Source organism: Tenrec ecaudatus, chromosome 4 (genome assembly GCF_050624435.1).
Source record: "Tenrec ecaudatus isolate mTenEca1 chromosome 4, mTenEca1.hap1, whole genome shotgun sequence".
NCBI lineage: Eukaryota > Metazoa > Chordata > Mammalia > Afrosoricida > Tenrecidae > Tenrec > Tenrec ecaudatus.
Genome location: NC_134533.1, coordinates 154,958,593 through 154,983,105, shown reverse-complemented (window position 1 = coordinate 154,983,105; position 24,513 = coordinate 154,958,593). Strand labels below are relative to the sequence as shown.

The window sequence follows — 24,513 nt, the reverse complement described above, 5'->3', positions numbered from 1 at the left end:
ACCTGGAGAGACATTTGTCTTCGTGGGTAAGGAATCCAAGGGTTAGGGTACTTACTTATCGAAGGTCACCCATTACCTAGAAGTGGTGCTGTGAGGTCAAAGGGACTGACGTACTCCCTGGGACGGAGACTGAAATGGCCTCGTGTGACAAGAACCGGATGACTGCTATCCCAAGGTTATGGATTTGGAAGTCACTGGACTTTGACCAAATCTCTTGCTTTGCAGGGTGCCCAGTAAATGGCAATTATTTGTTTGGTTTGTTTCCTATGGGCTCTTATATTCGGTCCTATGGGGTCACCATGTGCTAGAGTTGACTCGATGGCAGTACGTTGTTTTTAAATGTACTCTTCTATCTGCCCCCCCTATTTTCCCTCTCTCTCTAAACATAATGGCTTAGTCTGTAAAGCACAGTCCACAGTGAGCAGAGACACCAGGCTCTCCAAGCCTGTTCACTGTGTTGCTTACAGTTATCAATGAGCAAATATGGGGAAGGGAGAGAGAAATGTTTTATTTTAAAACAGGAGAAACTCCAAAGGCTGTCATGTGAAGTAAGTGGAGTTACAAGTTTATGTATTCCCCTGGCTTTTTGTTGTTGTTGTCGTTGTAGTTTCTCTAATATAAAGTGCTGAGCTAGTTATTTTTTTAAGTGAAACACATCTTTGCTGCTCTGAGTGACTAAGCATCCCACTGGTTTATATGGGCTCTCGTCGGTGAGTCGTGTCCTTCTGTTTTGGAAAGCAGAGTGCCCAGTTCCTGTCCTACACAAAGGAACTTAAGAACAGCAGCAAAGATTAAGCCACCTGCACAAGACAGCTCCTTCAGTTTCTGAGGCAAGGAGTTCTTTGAAAAATGTATTGTTCTGTGCAGTCCGTCTCTGTAGTTAAATAAATTCAACTTCAATTTTCTGTCATTCAGCATGACATTGGATTATGAGGCAAAAGGGCCCTGAATGCTTACAAAAAGAAAAGAAGGCTTGGCTTTGAACACCATGCAGATGTAAGGCGGGACCCGTGGAAACAATCCAAAATTCACAACGGCAAGTTCTACTATGATGGGATGGCGTTCTTTGCAGATATTAAAGAAGAAGCAAATGATTTTAAATGAACAAGACAGGAAAGAGCTCTTAGCCTCTCTTCATACGCAGCCAGCTGCTGGCTGGATAGCATTACAGAGGCTCCAGATTTGGGGTAATTAGACATTTAAGAGAATCCTATTATTGCAAAGATTTCTAGAAACTAAATACAAAAGATATTCATGTTACAAAAGGATATAAAACTTTACTGTCACTGGGAGGGCAAATTAAGTTGGGAGACTGTTTGAGAAAACAATTCATACGACCTTTTCAGTGACATGGTATTTCCAGCTTACCACTTTCTATACAAGGACAACACCAAGAATTCAAACATACAGAGGGAAATGACTTCACGTTCAGGTTGCAAGATGTACGGACAAGCAGGCAGAAGACGTGACACCCAAAGACCAGAGAAACATAATTTTTAAATGAAAAATTAAAGTCTGCCTTTGGAAAAAATAGTAATAAAGATAGCTGAAGGAGAGGAAAGCTCATGCTCAAACTCTGAATATACTCCTGCCTATGACAGGCTGGCTCTACAGTTACTACTGGCGTGGCTTTCAGGGCTTCCGGTTCCTTCTCTGTGAACACTTCCACTGCTTTGAGAAGCAAGTCACTGTGTGTACCGTAAGGACAGAGCGGGCTCTGTCACTTCTGCTTGGAGCCTCATCACTTTTCTTGTACTCAAAGAGCTCATTCTTGCAGTGGGACCCTGGGTCAGTGGTGCTTATCTCTGAATGGGAAAGCATAAAAATGGAGCCTTCTGCTGTGACTTTCTCTTCAAAACAGCTTCATACTAAATAAAGCAAAATGCTAAAGCTTGTTAAGCACAGATGCAGGCTCATACACATTTGCCATATGAGTCTCTGTGTTTTTCTAAAATATTTTAAAGGTATACAGTTAAATCAGAAAGTATTGCTACTCGATTCCAGTTCATATTCGCAAGGGTTTATTCCTGACGAAGCTTGTTACATGTGATTCTGACCACTGGATGACTGCAGCCCGCTTCTTGACTATGATACTTGTCTTGGTCTGGTGGGGTACCTCTCACAGAGGCTACTTTTTGTACTATGAAAAACAAAATGATTCTGAGGGCAGGACTATGATCAAAATTTTTTTTGATTAAGAATATAACTATATTTTCTTCCAGATAATTCTAATATTGATTCAACACTTTCAAATTTACAAGATAAAACAAGGCTTAGAACTGGATCACTTGGCCCTTTCTCCTCGTATCACCTCCCAGTTCAAAATGCTTATATCTTTTAATGGCCAGCATCCTCCTGGACCTGCAGTTAGGCTCCACACATTCAAGCCTCAGCATGATCTTCTTTGTGATGTTAGCCTTCTTCCGGAAAATTGGCTTTGTCTGCCCACCACAGCCACTCTGCTTCTTCCGGTCATAGCGCCTCTTTCCCTGAGCATACAGGGAATCCTTGCTCTTTTTATACTCGGTCACTTTGTGAGGTTGATGCTTGCCGCACTTCGTACAGAACGTTCTTCAGGTTTTTGGATACACTGACCATCTTTGCAGAGATATGGTCTACACAGTGTAAACAGGAACCCGAGAGTCTGTGATCATTGCCTCACTCCACCCACAAATTTTTGACAAAACTTGAGTGGGCATCTTCCAAAATCATTGATGTCTTGCAACTTCAATTTACCGGACTACCGGTCCATTAAAATGTTTTATTAATTTAAAATGTATTGCAGTTTTGTAGCAAACTTATGGGAATGCTGCCTCTCTCTCTCTCTCTTACACACACACACACACACACACACACACACACACAGCAACAACAACAAAACAAACAAAACAAAAAAACCCAGTTTTTAGATGGATCAAATGGTTTCAGATACAATGGGAAGCTGAGTTCCAGGTAGAGAGGTTAGCTCAGAAGATTTAAGTGACTGATTGGGGGAATTTCCAAAGAGGTGAGCTTCATAGATTTCTCTCCATGGACACATGGGGCTTACTATAAAGTTTTAAGGGCATTCCAAATTGCAGTGGTGAGAAAAAGCCAGGAAAGTTGTGCTGAGGAATTTTTCTATCACAAATGCACCCGCTTGTTCTTCCAGGGCAGAAAAGGCAACTCGACAAGAATCTCACTAAGAAACCTTTCCCCATGCAACCCCAGCCATGATTTCCCCTTCAGATTTCCTTTTGTTCCCCAAACTCAAAGCACAGTTTAGGAGGACAAGAATTTAATTCCTTGAGGATGCCAGACCTTCCGTTTTGACTTAGTGTAAAACAGAAGAGTGCAGAGTTCTTCAGGAAGGGTTCAAACTCACTGCCATCAGTCAAATGTGACTGGGAAGAACAGCCCTGTTGGGTTTCCAAGACTGTAACTCCTTACAGGCATAGAAAGTCTCATCTTTCTCCCTGAGAGTGGCTGGTGGTTTCAAACTCGTGACCTTGAGAATCACAGTCCAACAAGTAACCACTACGCCACCAGGAAAAGTTAGAGACATGGAAACACTGACTTAAGAACTGTATAAGCATAGATGGAGAATATGATGAAAACCAATAGCTTCAGATTTGGGTATTTGTGTTGAATAAAGGTGTCCATGATTTTGTATTAATATTGTTCAAAGAGGGACCTTGCTCGAACATGCCAAGAGGGACAGTCTGCATGTCTGTTCAAATTCCACAGGAACACAAGCCAAAAAACAGGATAAAAATTATAGGGCGTGGGGTGGTTGCATAAAGTAGAAGCAGCAATTAAAGGCAAACTGATTCTGGAAATGGGAGGCAGAAAACACTAACAGCAGCAAAAATCACCTGGATGTCTTCCACCATCACCACGGCTAATAAGTCTAGAGAGCTTAGTATTTACCAGTCACAGAATGCTTTGCATTCATTGACCGCCACAACGTAAACTCACTGCAGTATAAGCTCCAGGAGAGCAGGAACTTCAACTGTGATAGTCACAGTGCCCGAGACACTGAGGGTACTCAAAAATAATTGCTGAAAGAATGGCAAAATTAAAAAACATATTAAAAATAAGAATCTCAACAGATAAGTGTTTAAAATCATGTACTTAAAATTAAATTACGGTATGTACTCGCGTATAAGCTGACCTGAAAATCAGCTGAGGCACCTAATTTTACCACAAAAACTGCATTAAAAATGTGCTGAAAAACTCAGATGGTGCACGAGTATATACGGTATATGAAGCAGAAATAGTTGGTCAATGTTCATTGATCTTGGCATTAAATATAACTTTATTATACATTTTATTATAAGATTTTAAAATTATAAAACTTCATTTTATTTCAACAATTCTTACTAAATACTATTCTCTGGGTATAGCTAACCCCCATGCTAGCTACATTTAGTAGGAAACTGTCAATAAAATATTTTCTTTTGTCCTTAGAGAATTTCTAATCAAGTATACTTATTTGGCTTTGGTGAATAATAAAGTTTTTAATAATAAGTCTTTTCAAATAAAGTTTATTTATTAATTTCTTATTTTTCAAGTGATTTAATTTAGTTACATGGTTCTGGGATTTATGATTGGAAGAAAATGATTTGAATAAGTATAATCAGTCTGATCTATCTAGGTATATACATATATGTATAGTTTATATACATAATTATCAGTTTGATGATGAGCTCTTAGCCCTTTATGAAAGTAATATCTCATATAAGTTGCTTTTTTAATGAGCATTCATGGAAGAAGTCATTATATAAAAATATATGTCAATGATAAAAGAATGTACTTTAGTGTGTATTCAGCTACATCAATTGAAAATTAACATATTTTAACGCTAGCACACACTTTTCAAAGGTTGGATGATGATACAGTCACTTGGGAAATTAATCTCATCTTAGAGTTGATATTTCAGAAATTTGATTCACATCTATTTTGAAACAAGTATCCTTGAAGTACAGTTAACATTTTCTGCATAATGCCAGGAGGGTTTGAAATAACATTTGGAGGTTTTTATAAATCAGATGGTACAGCAGGTGTGAACATACAGCTAAAAAATTGCAATTCGGTCCAGATGTAGTTACATTAAAACCAGAAAATTATCTGGCTGGGTGTACCCTGGTGCTGAGGGGAAGTGGGTTAAATAACATTAAAGAGATAATCAGAATACATTTACATTTTTAATGAATTACAGTCTAGTATTAAGAATCAAAACTTTCATGTCAGAATGTTTCAAGGAAAAAATACAGCCTCCGCTATCTTTTTAAAAATTCAGAACATGAACACCATCCAATATAGCATGAAGACAACTTATAAGAGCTTATAAAATATAATAACGGGTGCATAAGATAAACCCAAAGCCTACTGCCTCAAGTCACTACTGACTGATAAGAGTCTCTATATACGGTTTCTGGGGTAGTTAATCTTTATGGGAGAAGAAGGCCTCATCTTTCTCCCATAGAGTGATTTGTAGGATTGAACCACCAACCTTGCAGTTAGCGATATAACGCTTGCCAAGCCTTAATTCTTTTTTAACCTTGGTTAAATAATTTAACCACTCTTTCCATTAATTTACCAGCTGGTAAATGAAGATAACACTTGGTTTAGTTTATAAGAATAATCCTGATGAATTCAGAAATTTCTCAGCATGCTTTCAGAATATCCCTTTGCTTTCTGATCAAGTTGCACAAATAGCATTATGTAATCACATGTATTTACAGACTATCAGGTGACTTTTGAGAGTGAAAAATACTAGTAATATTGTGGAGACAATCTAGAATTAAATAAGCGGGAAAAGTCAGAGATCTACAATAAAAGGAACCTAATATTAGCTAAAAACGTGTACGGGATGAAAAAGGGTAAGACAGTGAATAATAAAATAAATGAAAGGAACAGAAGTTTCCATTTTAAAATATTTAAGATGTTTTCTGATTGAGTCATATGAACATCAACTTAAAAAATTGGTATATTTTACTAGGGCAGTGTGTGAAAGATTCCTCTTCACAAGGCTAATTGAACAGTACTCGGCAGATAGAGTGTGTCTTCGATCACACACACAGGGCTGGTTCTTCTCTCTGTACCTTTCCTTGCTCGGATGGTAGTAAAATAGGCAAAGAGTAAGCAGCTCTTGGTTTTAGTATTTAGTGCTACAGAATTACTTTGGGCTATTTGTATTATTTTTTTTTAAAAAGAAAAGATTATAGCACACAACTACATAATTTAAAAACAAAGGCAGAAAATACAAACCCATTTTATCATTTTCAGATTGATGAGATCTTAGGGCAATACCCATAGATCTGTGAAAAAAAATTAGCAAGGATATTTATACTATCCAGGGTGTGTATGTGTGTGAAAACAACAGGGGACGATTAACTACATTATCATGAAACAAAAAAAGGAACATTATAAATATCATTGGCACACAAATATCTTCCTAACAGAGTTAATGGGATAGGAACAGTTCACAAACCCTGGTGATGTACTGAGTTACGTGTTAGGCTGCTAACAACAAGGTCAAAAATTCAATAATACTAGCAGTTCCGAGGGAGGAAAATGAGGCTTTGCATTCTAGTCCAGATCTTTAGTGTGGGAAACCCACAGGGACAGTTTTCAGGTTGTGAATCAGAATCAACTCGATGGCAGTGAGGCCAGGATGTTGAGGATTATCCTGTTTTTATAAAAAATAAATATATTCACAAAAGAAGAGCTGAGAAGACATACACTAACTGTATGTAACAGATCTGAGTGTTGGGATGGCTAACCAACCGTGAACATGGCTCACTTGGTAAAACCCAAAATTCACTGCCATCGAGCTGTTTCCTGTGAATAGCAACCATATACAGGGTTTCTAAGGCTATAAATCTTTATGAGGACAGATAGTCTCAACTTTCTCTAGGGGATCCTTGGATAATAGAAAATAAACAATCAAAAGGCAAAATCACATTCTTAGCCCAACAATGAATAACCGTGTTCCTTTCTTTTTTAAAAATAATTTTATTGGGGGTTCATACAACTCTTATCACAATCTAAACATCCATTGTGTCAAGCACATTTGTACATTTGTTGCCCTCATCATTCTCAAAACATTTGCTTTCTATTTGAGTGCTTGTTATCAGCTCATTTTCCCCTCCTTCCCTCTCCCCCCTCCCTCATGAACCCTTGATAATTTATAAATTATTATTTTGTCATATCGTATACTGTCCTCGTCTCCCTTCACCCACTTTTCTGTTGTCTGTCCCTCAGGGAGGGAGTCACATGTAGATCCTTGTAATTGGTTCCCCCTTTCCAACCCACACTCCCTCCACCCTCCCAGGATCACCACTCTCACCGCTAGTCCTGAAGGGATCATCTGTCCTAGATTCCTTGTGTTTCTGGTTCCTATCTGTACCAGTGCACATCCTCTGGTCTAGCCAGATTTGTAAGGTAGAATTGGAATCAGGATAGTTGGGGGGGGGTAGGGGGAAGATTTAGGAACTAGAGGAAAGTTGTATGTTTCATCATTGCTACACTGCACCCTGACTGGCTCCTCTCCTCGAGACCCTTCTGTAAGGGGATGTCCAGTTGCCTATAGATGGGTCTTGGGTCCCTAATCTGCACACTCCCCCCCCCCCGCATTCACAATGATTTGATTTTTTGTTCATTTGTGCCTAAAACCTGATCCCTTCGACACCTCATGACAGCACAGGCTGGTGTGCTTCTTCGATGTGGGCTTTGTTGCTTATGAACTAGATAGCCGCTTGTTTACCTTCAAGCCTTTAAGATCCTAGATGCTATATCTTTTGATAGCCAGGCACCATACCACTTTCTTCACCACTTTTTCTTATGTACCCATTTGTCTTCAGCGATCATATCAGGGAGGTGAGCACACAATGATAGGATTTTTTGTTCTTTGATGCCTAATAACTGATCCTTTCAGCACCTCATGATCACACAGACTGGTGTGCTTCTTCCATGTGGACTTTGTTGCTTCTGAACTAGATAGCCACTTATTTACCTTCAAGTCTTTAAGACCCCAGACGCTATATCTTTTGATAGCCAGGCTCCATTAGCTTTCTTCACCACATTTGCTTATGCACCCACTTTGTCTTCAGCCATCGTGCAGGGAAGGTGAGTATCATGGAATGCCAGTTTTATAGAACAAAGTGTTCTTGCATTGAGGGAGTACTTGAGTGGAGGCCCAATGTCCACCTGTAACCTCAATACTAAACCTATAAATATATGCACATAGATCTATTTCCCCATTCTCATACATTAATATATTTACATATGTACATGCCTTTATTTAGACTTCTTTAAATCCCCTATGCCTCCTAATTCTTTCCTCTATTTCCTTTTACTTTCCTTTTGTCCCACTATCATGCTCAGCCTTCATTTGGGTTTCAGTAACACCGTGTTCCTTTTATAAGTAACATAACCTTTGTCATAACACAGTGATGGCTCTCACACCCACCATCTATTGTTTACTGTCCTCCTGATCTTTTCTGCCTTCCTCATATGAAATGTTCCTTTACCACCAGCCAAAAGGAAGTATAAATTAATGATACTCATGCATAAGATTTTGTGCTCAGACATTTAGAGCCTAAATTCTGGCAACACAGTTCAGCACTGAGGGTTCAGTTTCGATGGCTAGAAGCTGTGTGGCCTGGGGAAAACGATGACATTCCTCCAAATGTCAGTAATTTCCTTTGATACCAGAGTGTCCCAACTGGAATCTATAGTGCACTTTTATAATGCCTTTGTGCTTCTCTGCTTTTGACATTTTAGCTTGAAATTTCTCTACCCATCCCAAGAAAACAATTTTTGTGTGTGTTCTCCATATCCCTCAGTGTCCTAATACCAATCTGGTCTCTTTGGTATAACTAAGGATCACTACAAACCTGAGTTTTTCTTTCTTTCTTTTTTTATCTTATTAGATCATTTTATTTGGGCTTCTTACATCTCTTATAATAGTTCATACATCAATTATATCAAGCAAATTTGTATATATGTTGCCATCATCATTTCCGAAGCATTTTTTTCTACTTGAGCCCTGGGTATCAGTTCCTCTTTTTCCCCATCCTTCACCCACTCTCCAACCCTCGCGAATCTTTGATAATTTATAAATTACTACTTTCATATTTTACACCATCTGCTATCTCTTTTTACCCACATTTCTGTTATTCAGGGGCGTGTACTGTGAATATTGCGACCAGTCCCCTCTTTCTCCTCCTTTTTTTCCCCCTCACCTTCCGCCTACCCTTATGGTATCAGTACTCTCATTATCGGTCCTGAGGGGTTTATCTATGCTGAATTCTGTGTGCTGAGAGCTCTTGTCTGTACCAGTGTACATGCTCTGGTCTAACGGGAGTTGTAAAGTAGAAATGGGGTCATGATAGTGGGGGAGTTGGGGGTGGGGAGAGGAAACATTAAAAAACTATAGTGATGCAAACAGGGCAAAGACCCCACAGGTACAGAGAATTACAGACCAATATCTCTAATAAACATAGATGAAAAAAATTCTTAACAAAATATTGGCCAATAGAATACAAAAGTACATAAAATATATCATCCACCACGACCAGGTAGGATTTATCCCAGGGATGCAGGGATGGTTTAACATCTGAAAATCCATCAATATTATATACCACATTGAGAAGAAAAAGGATAAAAACCATATGATAATATCCATAGATGCAGAAAAAGCATTTGACAACATCCAATACCCATTCCTAATCAAGACACTCATGAAGATAGGATTGGAAGGTAAGTTCCTCAAGCTGATACAAGCTATCTATGAAAGACCAACGACCAACATCAGAGTCAATGGAGAAAAGAAAATAAAACAATCCGACTGAAAAAGGGTACAAGACAAGGATGCCCCCTGTCCCCACTTCTATTCAATATCGTTTTGGAGGTTCTGTCTAACAACACAGGACAGTAGAAAGACATCAAAGGAATCCAAATGGGAGAGGAGGAGGTGAAACGATTGCTATTTGCAGACGACATTGAAGACCCCAAAAGCTCCACAGCTGGAGTACTTACAGCGATAGAGGAATATGGAAGAGTAGCAGGATACAAGAAGTAAATAAACAGAAGTCGGTAGGTTTTCTATACACATCGGACAGAGCCATGGAAGAGGGGATTAAGAAGGAAGTACCCTGCACAGTAGCTAAGAACAAAGTGAAATACCTAGGAATATATTTAACAAAAAAAAAATACTACAGACCTATACAAGGAAAACTATAAGATCCTACTACAGGAAACCAAAAGTCACCTCCACAAATGGAAGAACATCCCCTGCTCATGGATTGGAAGGCTCAACATAGCAAAGATGACAGTCCTACCTAAAGCACTTTATAAGTTCAATGCTATACCAATTAAAATACCATCAAACTTCTTCAAAGAATTGGAAAAATTGACCACAAATTCATATGGAGAGGGAAGAAACCCAGAATTAGCAGAGAACTCCTCAAGAAGAAGGACACAGTTGGAGGACTCGCCTTACCTAATTTTAATGCCTATTAAACAACTACAGTAGTCAAAATGGCATGGTACTGGCACAATGACAGACACTCAGACCAGTGGAAAAGAATAGAAAGCCCAAGAATAAAACCATGAGCATATAGATAACTGATCGTAGACAAGGGTTCCAAAACCATCAAGTGGGAAGCGGATGCCCTTTTCAACAAGTGGTGCTGGAAACAATGGATATCCACATGTAGAAAGATGAAACAAGACGTTTACCTTACCCCATGCACGAGAATAAACTCTAGGTGGATCACAGACCCAGAAGTCAAACCCCAATCCATCAAGGAGGGAATTGGGACTAACCTCAGAGCACTGGCCCAGGGAACTCATAGGTTCACTGCAATAGGGAAGGATACACACACAGGTGAACTGGAAATGGACAAATGGGATTTAATAAGAATAAAGCACCTGTGCACCTTGAAAGATTTCACCAAGAGGATGACGAGACAGACTGGGAGAAGATTTTTAGTAATGACACATCGGACAAAGGCCTCATTACTAAAATCTACAACACCATCATGACCTGCAAAAAGAGGAAAACAGTTAACCCCCTAAGGAAGCAGGCAAAAGAACTGAAAGGAACTTTCACTAAGGAGGAGACCCATATGGACAATAAGCATATGAGAAAGTGTTCCAGGTCCTTAGCCATAAGAGAAATGCAAATCAAAACAACCATGAGTTACTATCTAACACCCCTGAGGCTAGCCAAAATCAGCAAATCAGACAGCAACAAGGATTGGAGGGGCTGTGGTGAAGTAGGAACCCTCCTCTACTGCTGGTGGTTGTATAGATTTGTACAGCCACTGTGGAAAGAAATCTGGCGATACTTAAAGAAAATGGAAATTGATTTACCTTATGACCCAGCCATCCCCCTGCTGGGCATATACCTGGTGGAAGCAGGAAATAAAACACCACCAGTAATCTGTGCTCCAATGTTTATTGCGGCACAATTCACAATCGCAAAGACTTGGAAACAACCTAAAGTTTCCATCGATAGATGAGTGGATTAGTAAACTCTGGCACATACACACAATGGAGTACTATGCAGCACTGAAAAGCACGGACGATCACATGAAACACGCAGTTTCATGGGAAGACCTGGAAGGAATTATGTTAAGCGAGGTAAACCAAACTCAAAAGGTCAGGTATAACAGGAGTCCCCTGAGGTAAGTACAATCAGCATGCCAGGAATAGAAGAATAAACATCTATCTCACAATAAAAGGGTGGAAGCATAGATAGTTGGAGGGAGGGCAGGCCACACCTAGGGAGGTACATGAGAGCCCAGCATAAAGAAGAGGAAGTGGGGCAGGTGGAGGGAGAAGCGGGGTGGGGAGAAACTGAGTGGATGGCATGGGGGGAACAGGGCACTAACCCACCCTGGGGGACAGTATTGGTTGTGTCCCCACAGAACTGTAACATGAATACGGACCCCACCATAACACACCAAACCAGGAGGGCAACGTAACGCGCAGAGGAATCCATAAAGAGACTGGACCACACACAGGCCCCAACCAGAATTAGCCTGGCCCCCACCATGAAAGAGAGTACCACAGAAAATGAAAATAGATCATCTGGTATGGGAAAGGAACTGACCTACCACACCACACCCAGTAGGAAGCCAAAGCAAAGGAAGGAGGTAGAAAGGAGCGGAGCACACCTGGGCCCACCAAGCTCAGAGGATGATAGCCTGGCTTGAAGGGCCCAATGTACAGAGGAACATATAGCCGGCCCCACGGCGAGATGCGACATCCTGCACTGACCCATGGCCCTACACGGGACAGCACTGGAGACACAGTGGGGGATGTGAGACTGAGCTGACCCCACCACACTGAGGCAAAACACTGGGGACATGCAATGGAGCAGTGGGGGAAGCAGAACAAGGAGGTCCTGAGGGAGTACAAAGAATGGACTTTGGGGCCAGGACGTGGCACCCCATCAGACTCGTCCAGAAAACACTTCTAAAGGTCAACAAACAGACCTTGAACTAAGGCTTTTTTTTTTTGCTGTCTTTTTGTTTTGTTATTTTCTTTTTTTCTCTTCTTTTAAATTTTGTATGTCAGTGGCTCTTTTGTTCATTAGCTTGTCAGTGTTGCTGCCGTCGACGCCATGTTCTTATGTGCTACTTTGGTGCTGTCAAAGCCATCTGCATTTTTATGCACATATTACTATAACTGCAAGTCCACCTCGATAAGATAGGCTGGACAATGTGAGAAGAAAATAACGGGACCAACAGTCCTGGAGGGACATGAGAGTGTGGGAGGTAGGGGAAGGAAGGAGGTGTTGGCCAACACAGGGACAAGGGAACAATGAGTGGTTCAAAACCAGTGGAGGGAGGGGATGAGAGGACCGACCAAGGTCAAGGTAACTGAGAGGAATTACTGAAACCAGAATGAAGGCTGAACATGGTAGTGAGACAGGAGGAAAGCGTAAGGAAATAGAGGAAAGGGGTAGGAGGCAAAGGGCATACAGAGAAGCCTAAATACAGACATGTACATATGTAAATATATTTATGATTATGGGGGAGATAGACCTATGTGTATATATTTATAGGTTTAGTAGTAAAGTAGCAGGTGGACATTGGGCCTCCTTGAGAGCATTCCCTCAATACAAGAGCACCTTGCTCAGCTAAATGGTCATTTCATGATAGCCACCTTCCCAACATGATCGCTGAAGACAGATGTGTGCATGCGTGCATAAGCAAATGTGGTGAAGAAAGCTGATGGTCCCCGGCTATCAAAAGATATAGCGTCTGGGGTCTTAAAGGCTTGAAGGCAAACAAGCGGCCATCTAGCTCGGGAGCAACAAAGCCCACATGGAAGAAGTACACAAGCCTAAGTGAACACGAGGTGTTGAAGGGATCAGGTTGCAGAGACCAAAGAACAAAAACCATCATTGTGTGATCACCTTCCCCACATAAATGCTGAATTCGAATGTGTGCATAAGTAAGTGTGGTGAAGAAGGCTGATGGTGCCCTATATTGAGAGATATAGCATCTGGGGTCTTAAAGGCTTGAAAGTAAACAAGCAGCCATTTGGCCAATAAGGAAGAAAGCCCACATGGAAGCAGCACATCAACATGATCGAGGGGACCAGGTATCAAGCACCAAAGGTGGGGGGGGGGGGGATAGTCATATCATCGTGAATGAGGGGAGTGCATGATGGGGACCCAATGCCCATCTGTAGACAACTGGACATCCGTTGCAGAGGGAGAGTGGGGAGGAGATGAGTCACTCAGGGTTCAGTGTAGCAACAATGAAACTCAAAACCTTCCTCTAGTTCTTAAACACTTCCTCCCCCCAAACTATCACGATCCCAATTCTACCTTGCAGACCTGGTTAGACCAGAGGATGCACAGTGGTACAGATGGGATCTGGAAACAAAGGGAATCTAGGACAGATGAACCCCTTAGGACCAACAGTGAGAGTGGCAATACCAGGAGGGAAATGGCGGTAGAAAGGGGGACCCGATCACAGGGGTCTACATATAACCTCCTCTCTGGGGGAGGGCAACAGAAAAGTGGGTGAAGGGAGACGCTGGGCAGTGTAAGATAAGATAAAATAATAATTTATAAATTATTAAGGGTTCATCAGGGAGGGTGGAGCAGGGAGGGAGGGGGAGGGAAAAAAGGAAAATGAGGAGCTAATTGCAGGAACCCAAGCAGAAGGCGAATTTTGAGAATGATGAGGGCAACGAATGTATAAGTGTGCTTTACACAATTGATGTATGTATGGATTGTGATAAGAGCTGTATGAGCCCCAATAAAATGATTTTTTTAAAAAGAACTAGAGGGATGTTGTGTGTTTTGTCAGAGCTATACTGCACTCTGTGTGGCTCGTCCCTTCCTTGTGAACCTTCTGTGAGGGGATATCCAATCGTCTGCAGATGGGCTTTGGGTCTCCATTCCAACCCCCCTCGTTCATATCTAAATGGTTGTTTGTTTTGGTTCTTCTGATGCCTGATACCTGATCCCATCAACACCTCATGATCACACAGGCTTGTGTGCTTCTCCCATGTGGGCTTTGTTGTTTCCCTGATAGATGGCTGCTTGTTTACCTTCAAGCCTTTAAGACATAGATGCTATACCTTGTAATAGTTGGGCATCATTAGCTTTTTTTTTTTTAACCACATTAGCTTATGCACCCATTTAGTCTTCAATGATCATGTTGGGAAGTTGAGCCTCACAGAATGCCAGGTTATTGGAACAAAGTGTTCTTATGTTGAGGGAGGAATTGAGTAGAGGCACAGCATCCATCTGCTACCTTAATACTTAACCTATAAATTTATGTACATAGATCTATATCCGAATCATTATATATTAATATAATTACATGTGCACGTCTGTGTTTATTCCTTTATAAATGTCTTTTGCATCCTAGTTCTTTCCTCTATTTCCTTTTACTTCCTCCTGTTCCATTATCATGTTTGACCTTCATTTGGCTCTCTGTACTTCCTCTCAGCTACATTATATTTGATTGAACCCCGCCAGGCATTCTATGCCCTCCTCGCCATCGATTTTAGATTTCTTGTTGTTCCCTTCTCCCTGGGTTTATGAGCTCTCCCTTCCCTTTCCCCCACCTGCTCCTTATCCCTGTCCTCTGGATTGGTCCTGTTATTTTCTCTTCAGGATTGTTTATCCTGCCTATCTTATATAGATAGACATGAAAAAAAAAGAGGAAAACAAAACAAAAAATAGTCTATGAGTAGTTCCAGGTCTGTCTGCTGACCCTTATGTATGCTTCCGATTTGGTTTGATACAGTGCCTCCTGAATCTGAAGTCTATTTTCAGAATTCCTCAGGGACTTTATTGCTTTGCTCCCCTTGCTGCTCTGTTATGTTCCCTTTGTGTTGCGCCCTGGTGTAGGGGTTCACACCGGGTACAATTCCCACACTGTGTCTCTTGTGCTGCCCCCATAGCACTATGGGTCAGTAAGGGGATGTTGTGTCTCGTGGTGCAGACGACCCTAAGGTCCTCTCTGAGCATTGGCTGCTCCAAGCAGGAATGTTGTCCTTGAAGCTTGGTTGGCCCAGGATGCTGTGCACTCTCTCTCTCTCCTTCTTAGTTTGCTCCCATATGGTCTGGGCAGACCTGCCACGCTCCCCGGGCTGTATTCAGTGCTGTCCTCTGTAATGCACTTCTTCTGGGATAGAGGCCGCCTCCGCAGACCTCCCTGTGAGCTCACTGCTTCATGCCGGGATGTTGCTCTCCAGGCTTGGCACACAAGTGAGGTCTGGTCCCCTTTCCTGTGGAGACATAATCAGTACCCTCCCTGTGGAGGTTAGTGCCCTGTTCCCCGATGTATTTGTCTCCACTGCCCGCCCCCCTGCATTTTTTGCCTCACCCCAGTCCCTCTTTACCCCTTTTTTATGTGGGTATGCTGTATGCATCATTGGGTTTGGTCTGTTCTCTATCTGTGTGCCTGTCCCCCAATCTGTAAATTACATATTTAAAAGTTTTTCTTCTGAGTTTTTCTGAGGATAAAATCGGCAACTTTTCCCCTTTTACTGGCTACATTATTCCTACAGAAGTCCAAGGGTTCAACTCATAATATCAAGTGATAAAGTCCATTGATTTAGCATGGTGAGCTCCCTCTGGAAGTTATTTTGTAGGTGAGTAAGCCTACAATAGAACATTGTTCACAGACTTACTCACCCAACAAAGAATAGACGGCTCCTGAGCTCATCATGGCAACAGTGAACTGGAACAGAACAGTGACTGACTGTGGAGATGGTGCGGTACCGGGCAGTGCTTTGTCTCGCTGTTTCATAGGTGGAATCTATTCAGCAGCACCTAATCACAACTGCCTCCTTTAACAATCTCTTCCCAGGGCAGCTGGACTACAACTAATCACGGCTGATTGTAAAACAAACTAGTGGAGGCAAATTGGTCTTTAGGGGAATAGGAATTAAATTAAATGACTTTCTTTTGTGACTTAAGTAGTATTTAGGAGATTCTAATATTTTTATTATAAATTCAATCACATAGTTTGTAACTCTTAAAGTACAGTCTAGCATTCTATTTTCTGATGATTTTTTTAGGTGTCCAATACTTCATCTTGCTTATGTCCTTACTGCTTTTAAGGCAGATGCATTTAAAAAAGGCTCATTGCTTTTAGTGAGCTGCTTTCAACTCGCAGCAACCCATGCACAACAGAAGGAAACATCGGCCTGCACCACTCACACACCTGTTCTTGTGTGTGAGCTCATTTTTGTGGCGCTGTGTCAGTCCATCTCACTGATGGTCCGTCCGCCTCCTTTACACTACCCTTCCACTTTACCAAGGATGGTGTCCCTAGATATATAGATGAAGTAATGAGGCAAACAAGTTAATAACTTGCCTGAACAGCCTGGAAATGGCATGCGCAGAAGTAATTGAATCATGTATCAGTATTTTCCCCCAAAGAACTACATCACCCATTTTGATTTTTTTCACTGTAATTTTCAAAACCTGCTAATTCAAGAATTGAGCAATGAGAGATGTTACAATATGGATGAAACTCACGCACATGCTAAGTGAAAAAAGGCAGACATAAAACATCATACATTGTATGCTTCTTTTTGTATGCACTACCCAGGATGGGCAAATCTACAGAGGGAGAAAGTGGAGGGGAGGGGAAGGAGATTTAAGACAGGAACTGCCGGTGGCCATGAGGTTTCTCATTAGGGTGATGGCTGTCAGCTGCCTCCACAGAATGGAGACGGTCTCAACTCTTGACCATGGCGACGTATGCCCAAATCTAGCAATACCCTAAGAACTACAAGCGTACACACTTAGAGGAGGGGAACTTTATGGTATATACATTGTATTTTAAGAAAGTATATTTAAGAAATTGAATTAGAATGGTAAAATGTCATATGCAAAAGAGTTTCATCAAAATATGTGTGTATTATATCAAAAAGATTACTAAAGGAAAAAAAATCAAAATGTTTTCTCTACTTGGAATAAGGTTGAAAGTCGGCCAGACACATTTAAAGAAGGAAATAAATACTGAAATGATTTACGTGAACTCTGCCTTCAAAGTTTGTGATTGCTGACAGGCAAGGACACAATATTCTACCAGGGGAGGGAAAATCACTTAAGTGAATTACTTGGTGAGTGGTCACAATGACCTTGAGAGGAAGATTATCAACTGAGATAAATTATGCATTTGAAAATTATATTAGTATAAGAAAACATGAAAGTATTAAACACATGTAAATAAATCTCCAAAAGATAACTTTGTCGTCGTTGTTGTTACGTGTCTTCTAGGCAGTTCCCACCCTTACAGGCCCTAAGCACAATGACACGCTGCCTAGTCCTGCGCCACCTGCACAGTAGTTTCTGTGCCAGAGCCTACTGGTGCTGCCACTGTGTCAGTCCATTTTGTCCAGGGCTTTCCTCTTTTTTGCTGCCCCTCTACTTTGTCAAGCATCATGTCCTTCTCCAGGGACTGGTCTCTCAAAGTGTGGAAGATGAAGCCTTGCCATTCCTGCCTCTAAGGAGTCGTCTGGCCTCACTTCTCCCACCGCAGCTGTGTCTGTCTTTTTATCAGGCCAAGGAACTTCAATATCCTTCTCCAGCTTTTCATTTTGAATCTGAATTGTAGTGCCAGAGAAGAGAGCTTTAGCTCTGCCTTTAATACTGTACACTCCACATTTACTTTTCCAGGAAAGACATTCCATATTATCATGTAGAGTTACTATGCTTTTGACATTGTTAACTTATAAATCATTATTAAACTAAATGGCCCACAATTACCATATGCACTGAAAATTTTTGCATGTCTGCTTCAAAAAGCAGAGAAAACATGGAGAAACGAACATAATGATTTTTTATGTAGAAAAGTAATCAGCATAACAATAATGTACTTGAATTAAAGTTGGAATTATTTTAAAGAAAAAATGGGGGGATGTAAATGAACACTAAAAAAAAAAAAAAAGAATGAGATGTTGCCTGATCCTGAGCCCTCTTTGTGCTCTCAACGCTGTCTCACCAAGGCCTCCTCAGTAAAGACCTGCTGAAAATAATGCAGTCAACCTCAGGACAAAGTCGGTCAAGGGCCAACAGGGGAGAATAGATGAGTTGTGGGAAGAGGCTGTTAGTTTGGTAGGTGCCCTTGAAGTTGATGCTGATTCATTGTGACCCTTTGTTCAACATAACAAAACACTGCCTGGTCCAGTAACATCCTCACAATCGTTGTTATATTTGAGGGACTGTGACGTGACTGTGTCAATCAACTCCTTGAAGTTCTTCCCTTTTTTCACGGCCTCCGACTCTTCACTTGACCAACCATGATACCCTTCCCCAGAGACAGGTCCCTCCTGATGGCAAGCCCAAAAGACGTAAGATCACGTCTTGCCATCCTCACTTCAAATGAGCATTCTGGCTTCAAAGACATAATTTGTTTATTGTTCTAGCAGTCCATGCCATATTTGATATTATTTGATAACACTATTATCCAAATGCATTGATTTGTCTTTACTCTTCCTTATTTACTGTCCAGGATAGTTTCTGGCATAACACAGACCTGGGTTTGAACTTCATCTGCATGACTACGGAACCACAAGAACAAAGTGTGATATGCAAATGACACAACCTTGCTTCCTGAAAGGAAAAAGAACTTGAAGCATTCACTGAGGAAAATCAAGGATTGCAGCCTTCAGTATCGATTATTACTCAAGGGAAAGAAATCCCCAATCGTCCCAAGTGGACCAAAGACAACATCATACTAAATGTATTAAATGAAAAAAAAGATTGAAGTTGTCAAAGATCTCATCTTGCTTAGATCCCCAATCAACATTCATATCAAGAAATCAAATCTACACAAGACCTCTTTGAAGTGTTGAAGAGTACTTATGTCCCTTATCTAGTCAGACAGGTGTTCACCTCCCCAGTCCTGGGTAGTCCTGTCAACCCTGAGTCTACCTGAGCCTTTGTACTGGAGTCATGGGAAAAAGCCAAGTAGACAGAGTGGGAAAATCATGAGCTGGGCACTCTGACTCAATTTACTTTCACTGTGCGACCATGCAGGGCATGATACCAGTTTGAACCTCGGTAAGATAGGATAATCGTGCCTGCTTTTTATATTCACTCTAATATCAGTTGACAGTATTTTATTTAAAATGCTTCTATGATGTCTAATGCAAATAGTCTCTAATGGTTAGGCTTGGAACTGAATTTCCAGAAAATAATTTTTTTAGTTGTTTTATTAGGGGCTCATACAATTCTTATCACAAGCCATGCATACATCAATTGTGTAAAGCCCATCTGTACATTCATTGCCCTCATCATTCTCAAAAAATTTGTTCTCCACTAAAGTCCTTGGCATCAGCTCCTCAGTTTTCTAAAAGACTACCTTGCTCCAATCCCTTGATGCTTGGAACATTCCCACTCATTGCTAACAGATTAACTTAGCTAAAATACTGCTCTTATTACATCTTTCTCCTGATGAACAATTCATAATAATTCCTGACTATTTTTAAGTGTAAGTACTGACTCCTTAGCTTTATTTGCCAAGACACTCTTTCCCCTGAGTCACGGATAAATTGAAAACATTTCCAAAGTTCCCCAAAATAAAACACTGAATCTTTCGGGAAAATGAATGACTGCTAAAACTCTTGATTTACCTTATCCAACATCATATCCAGTGTTTTCCCTCAGCAATTCAAACCACCCATCCACTGGGAATAAGCATATACAAAGTCAATTCCATTTTATTCTCCTGAAATCTTACTATTAACTTGAGATGTCTTTAGAAACAAGGGTGAGCGAACACATGTTGCTACACAGGTATAGAGACCTTCATTAAAAAATATCAAACTATGAATCTATGTTATGTCTCACTATATCCTCCACTTCTCTGAACCTGCTTCAAAAACTGCTTCACTCTAAACTTACACCACCACACACCGGTAGCTTTGGCATCCTTAAGGCTCAACTCACGCTCCTTTTCCGTATCCTTTGATTTTAAGGGGCAGAGAGAAAGCTTAAGGGGCAAAATCAGGGTTGTGGGGTAGATGTATCAAGTTTCCCAGTGGAAATCTCAGAGGACAGCCCTTGCTCCCCCTCTAAAAGCAGTGCATTGTTGTGATAGAAAAGTCTTCAGCATAATTTTCTTTTCTTTTTTTGTCCCACCAAGGCAGTCTTCAAATTTCTTCAAACATATTCCTAATAAGACACTGTTTCATCCCCTGGCCTTTGAGAAACCCTAACCAGACTGCCCTTTTGAAATTCCCAAACCAGTGGCCGTAACTGTCTGAGTTGAACTCACTATCTGGGCTTCTATGGGCCCAGCAGACCCCTCAGAGGACACTATTCTCCTTTCTTTGAAGGTGCCCCAAGGAGACTGAAAGAGTGCGCTGCTGTGAGAGCTTTACTCAGAGACACGAGTGCACCCACCTGGTTTGGAATAAATCTGTGCATGTATGACCTGAAGCCCTAGGAGCAATAAGTCTCTATCGACTTTCATATACTAACTTACATCTTAATACTGTAAACATGCACAACTCTTTGATGAACCACTGATTTGGAATGATATGTGAATTAAACGTCAATGAAATGGTTAAAAATACATGGGAGTACATTATTTAAAAGTTAAAAAGCATTCTAAAGAGCAGAATGTAAAGTGGTGAGAGCGAACACTGATCAGAGACACAGCTGTTGCCCCCAAACAAACAACCCACTGCTCTCAGGTTGATTTGGCTTATAGTGATCCAACAGGGCAGAGCAGACCTCTTCCTGGGGTTTCTGAGACTGCTAATGTGTATGGGGGCGGACAGGAGCGGCTTTCTTCCCAGGAGTGGCTGGTGGCTCCACACAGGACCCACTACGCCACTGTGGCCAGCTATTGCCACAGTCCTCGATGATGATGCACAGTTATAAAACAAAATAACTACATATTTTTAGGGCTATAAGAGAGACTGCGATTTAGACATTTTCTTATACTAACTAGTTGCTAATAGCAGCGAAAAAAGTCACTTTCTCTTACCTAGCGCTTCCTTTTGCAAAGTAGAGCACCTGGTTTGTAAGTTCACCTCTTGTTTGTTGGATCTCTGAATCTGCTGTGCTGTCAGAACGGCTGCATTTGACACCACTTTCAGATGCCGCATTTCCTCTTCAAGGCGCGCCTTCTCCCTCTGGGACGCTGTCAGAGTTTTATTTAGTGTGGCTATTTCTGCAAAGAAACAGGCACGTTTGTCAATATGCAGTAATAAGTCGTGAAATATTGCACCCCGAACCCCAGTGTATCTTTTGTAGGCTTCATGGGCGCGGGCCAGCACAGCATGCCTTCTTGGAAGGTGTGCCGCCCCCAACTAAAAGGCTGAGTTTAAATTCAGCAGTGAGCCTGAGGAAGAAAGGAGGACATGGGTAGTGTTGCTAAAGGATACGTGAAACATTTTAGTACATGTTTCAGCCTTTAAATGGTATTAAATGTAAAGTCAGTCTGTTTTTAAAAGACTCATTTAAATCAATAATATCTGTGCAATGTTCTACATTTTATTGAAATGAAATTGGTTTTTTTTGGTAACATGATTCAGAAATGTAAATTGAAATGTACTAGCAGAACGGATCGGGGCATTGCCAGCAGAAAAGCTAGAATATATGGAATAGAAGTATACGGGGTCACAAACTAGTAGATTTATGGGCAGAAAGTATTATCTAATATATCTTCATGATTCTAATTGTACTCTATCTCCACAAATCAGACCAGAACTCATAACAGCAATCATCTACCATTATTCTATCTACTTCTATTAAGTTGAATTAAAAATATGCCTTCCACAGATTTACTTAGGTTTAAAAGTGCGAATTTTACAGCGTTTTGTGAGAAATACATGGAGCCTGTTATCCTTCAGAGTATTTCTCATGCTCTTTCGTCAACAGTCTTCTCATTGCTGCTTTAACTAGCATTCAAGTATATAAGCATAAATAAGAATAAAATCAAATCAAAGGGAATGTGCGCCACATGATAACTCGAGAGTCTCGCTGGCGTTCCCTCCCTGGGTGCCCGCATCCCTGGATAGTGTGTTGGGTTCAGCGTGTGACTGCTGTCAAAGAGCTGGCTTGGTTTCTTGCTCTGTGGCACCCACACTGAAACAGCACCCACATGGGCCAGTGGGGACGAGCAGTGGCGATAAAGAGGAGAGACTGAGGCACGCAGCATCTGCCCAGAGAGGTAGAACAGCACAGGAGAGAGAGACGAGTGCTTCTCATGAGCTGTAAGGAGCAGAACCAGGAATGAGGTCCACAGTGAGAAAGGCAAAGGCTTTCCTCAAGTAGAAAGCACGTCTGGGATTAAGATAAGCCTGGGCCTGAGCACAAGGGGTCAAGCACCTCCCTCACTTTGCGTCTGTTCCAAATGGAAAACCTGGAGAAGTAAGTGGGCTGGAACCAAATACATGGGATTGGACTGCACTTCAATTGTTACCACATGTGACAGGCCACCTGTGGTAGCTGCATAATTCCATGTCAACTTGAAGCTCTAAGAAAGTGTAAAGGTGGTATTCAGCCTGTCGACCAGGTCGCAGCCTGATGGTGCCTGCTGGTGGTGTGGACTTCTCCTACGGAGGGTCCTGGGAAGCAACCCTTCTCTCTCTGCCCTCACCTTCCTGCTGGCAGACCCTAATTGCTGCCAGAGCCACCGCGATTGGAGCCACATGTCTTTGGCACCCTCTATCCTGTGATCTTCCTGCCTTCTGCATCATTGCATGTGGCTGTGTGAGTCTGAAGAGGGACTTACGGATGAGTATCAGACTTAGGGACTTGAGTTGGGCTGGGCTGGGATAGTTCCCAGATATATAACTACTTTCTTGATATAAAGCTCCTATTTTTCTCTTAAAAATCATTTTATTGGGAGCTCATACAGCTCTTATCACAGTCCATCCATCCATCCATTGTGTCAAGCACATTTGTACATTTGTTGCCATCATCATTTTCAAAACATTTTCTTTCTACTTGAGCCCTCGGTATCAGCTCATTTTACCCTCTCTTCCTCCCCTACCCTCCTTCCCTCACAAACCCTTGATAATTTATAAATTGTTATTATTTTTTCATGTATTGTGCTGACCAATGTCTCCCTTTACCCACTTTTCTGTTGTCTGTCCCCCAGGGAGGGGGTTATAGGTAGATCATTATGATTGGTTCCCCTTTCTCCCCCCACCTTCCCCTTCCCCTCCTGGTATTGCTACTCTCATTATTGGTTCTGAGGGTTTTATCTGTCCTATATCCCTGTTTTTCATCTCTTATTATACCCGTGTACATGCTCTGTTCTAGCTGTATTTGTAAGGTAGACTTGGGATAATGGTAGTGGGGGTGGGGTGGAAGGGAGAAATCATTAAAGAACTAGAGAAAAGCTATATGTTTCATCGGTGCTATACTGCACCCTCACTAGCTTGTCTCTTCCTGTGACCCTTCTGTAAGAGGATGTCCAATTGTCTACAGATTGGCTTTGGGTTTCCACTCCACACTACCCCTCATTTACAATGATATGATTTCTTGTTCTGGGTCTTTGATGCCTGATACCTGATCCCATGGACACCTCATGATCGCACAGGCTGGTGTGCTTCTTCCATGTGGGCTTTGTTGCTTCTCAGCTAGATGGCCATTTGTTTACCTTCTAGCCTTTAAGACTCCAGATGCTATATTTTTTGATAGTCAGACACCATCCTTTCTTGCATATATATGAATGTCACTGGATTTGTTCCTATAGTCAACCTGGCTTAGCACACTTACCACACCCTACCAAGAATAGCTACATACTTAAACTTTTTTTAATTTTAAGAACCTCTGGTGTGCAGTGGGTTACATACTTAGTTATTGATTAAAAAAAACAACAAAAAACTTGTCATTTCAAACTCATTAGCCTCTCCACATGATAAAGATGTGGCAGTACTGCTTCTATAAAGATTACAGCCGTGAAAACCCTGCAGGACAGTTCCCTCCACCCAACAGCACCACTATGACTCAGAATCCACCTGTGGCAATGGTTTCAAAACCTATGAACATGCACATATTTGTGTGATGAA

The 24,513-nt window shown here is 41.4% G+C and overlaps 1 protein-coding gene and 1 pseudogene across 1 annotated transcript in view; both read right to left on the bottom strand.

The window, feature by feature from the left end:
* The window catches only part of LOC142445281 (uncharacterized), a 112,107-nt gene extending 90,456 nt beyond the window's left edge, over positions 1–21,651 (bottom strand). The window contains exon 1 of the mRNA XM_075546959.1: positions 21,477–21,651. Coding sequence (XP_075403074.1) covers positions 21,477–21,597 — 121 coding nt within the window. The 5' untranslated portion in view covers positions 21,598–21,651. The remainder of the gene's footprint in view (positions 1–21,476) is intronic.
* LOC142444580 (large ribosomal subunit protein eL42-like) lies at positions 2,274–3,872 on the bottom strand (annotated as a pseudogene).
* Positions 21,652–24,513: the final 2,862 nt, after the last annotated feature.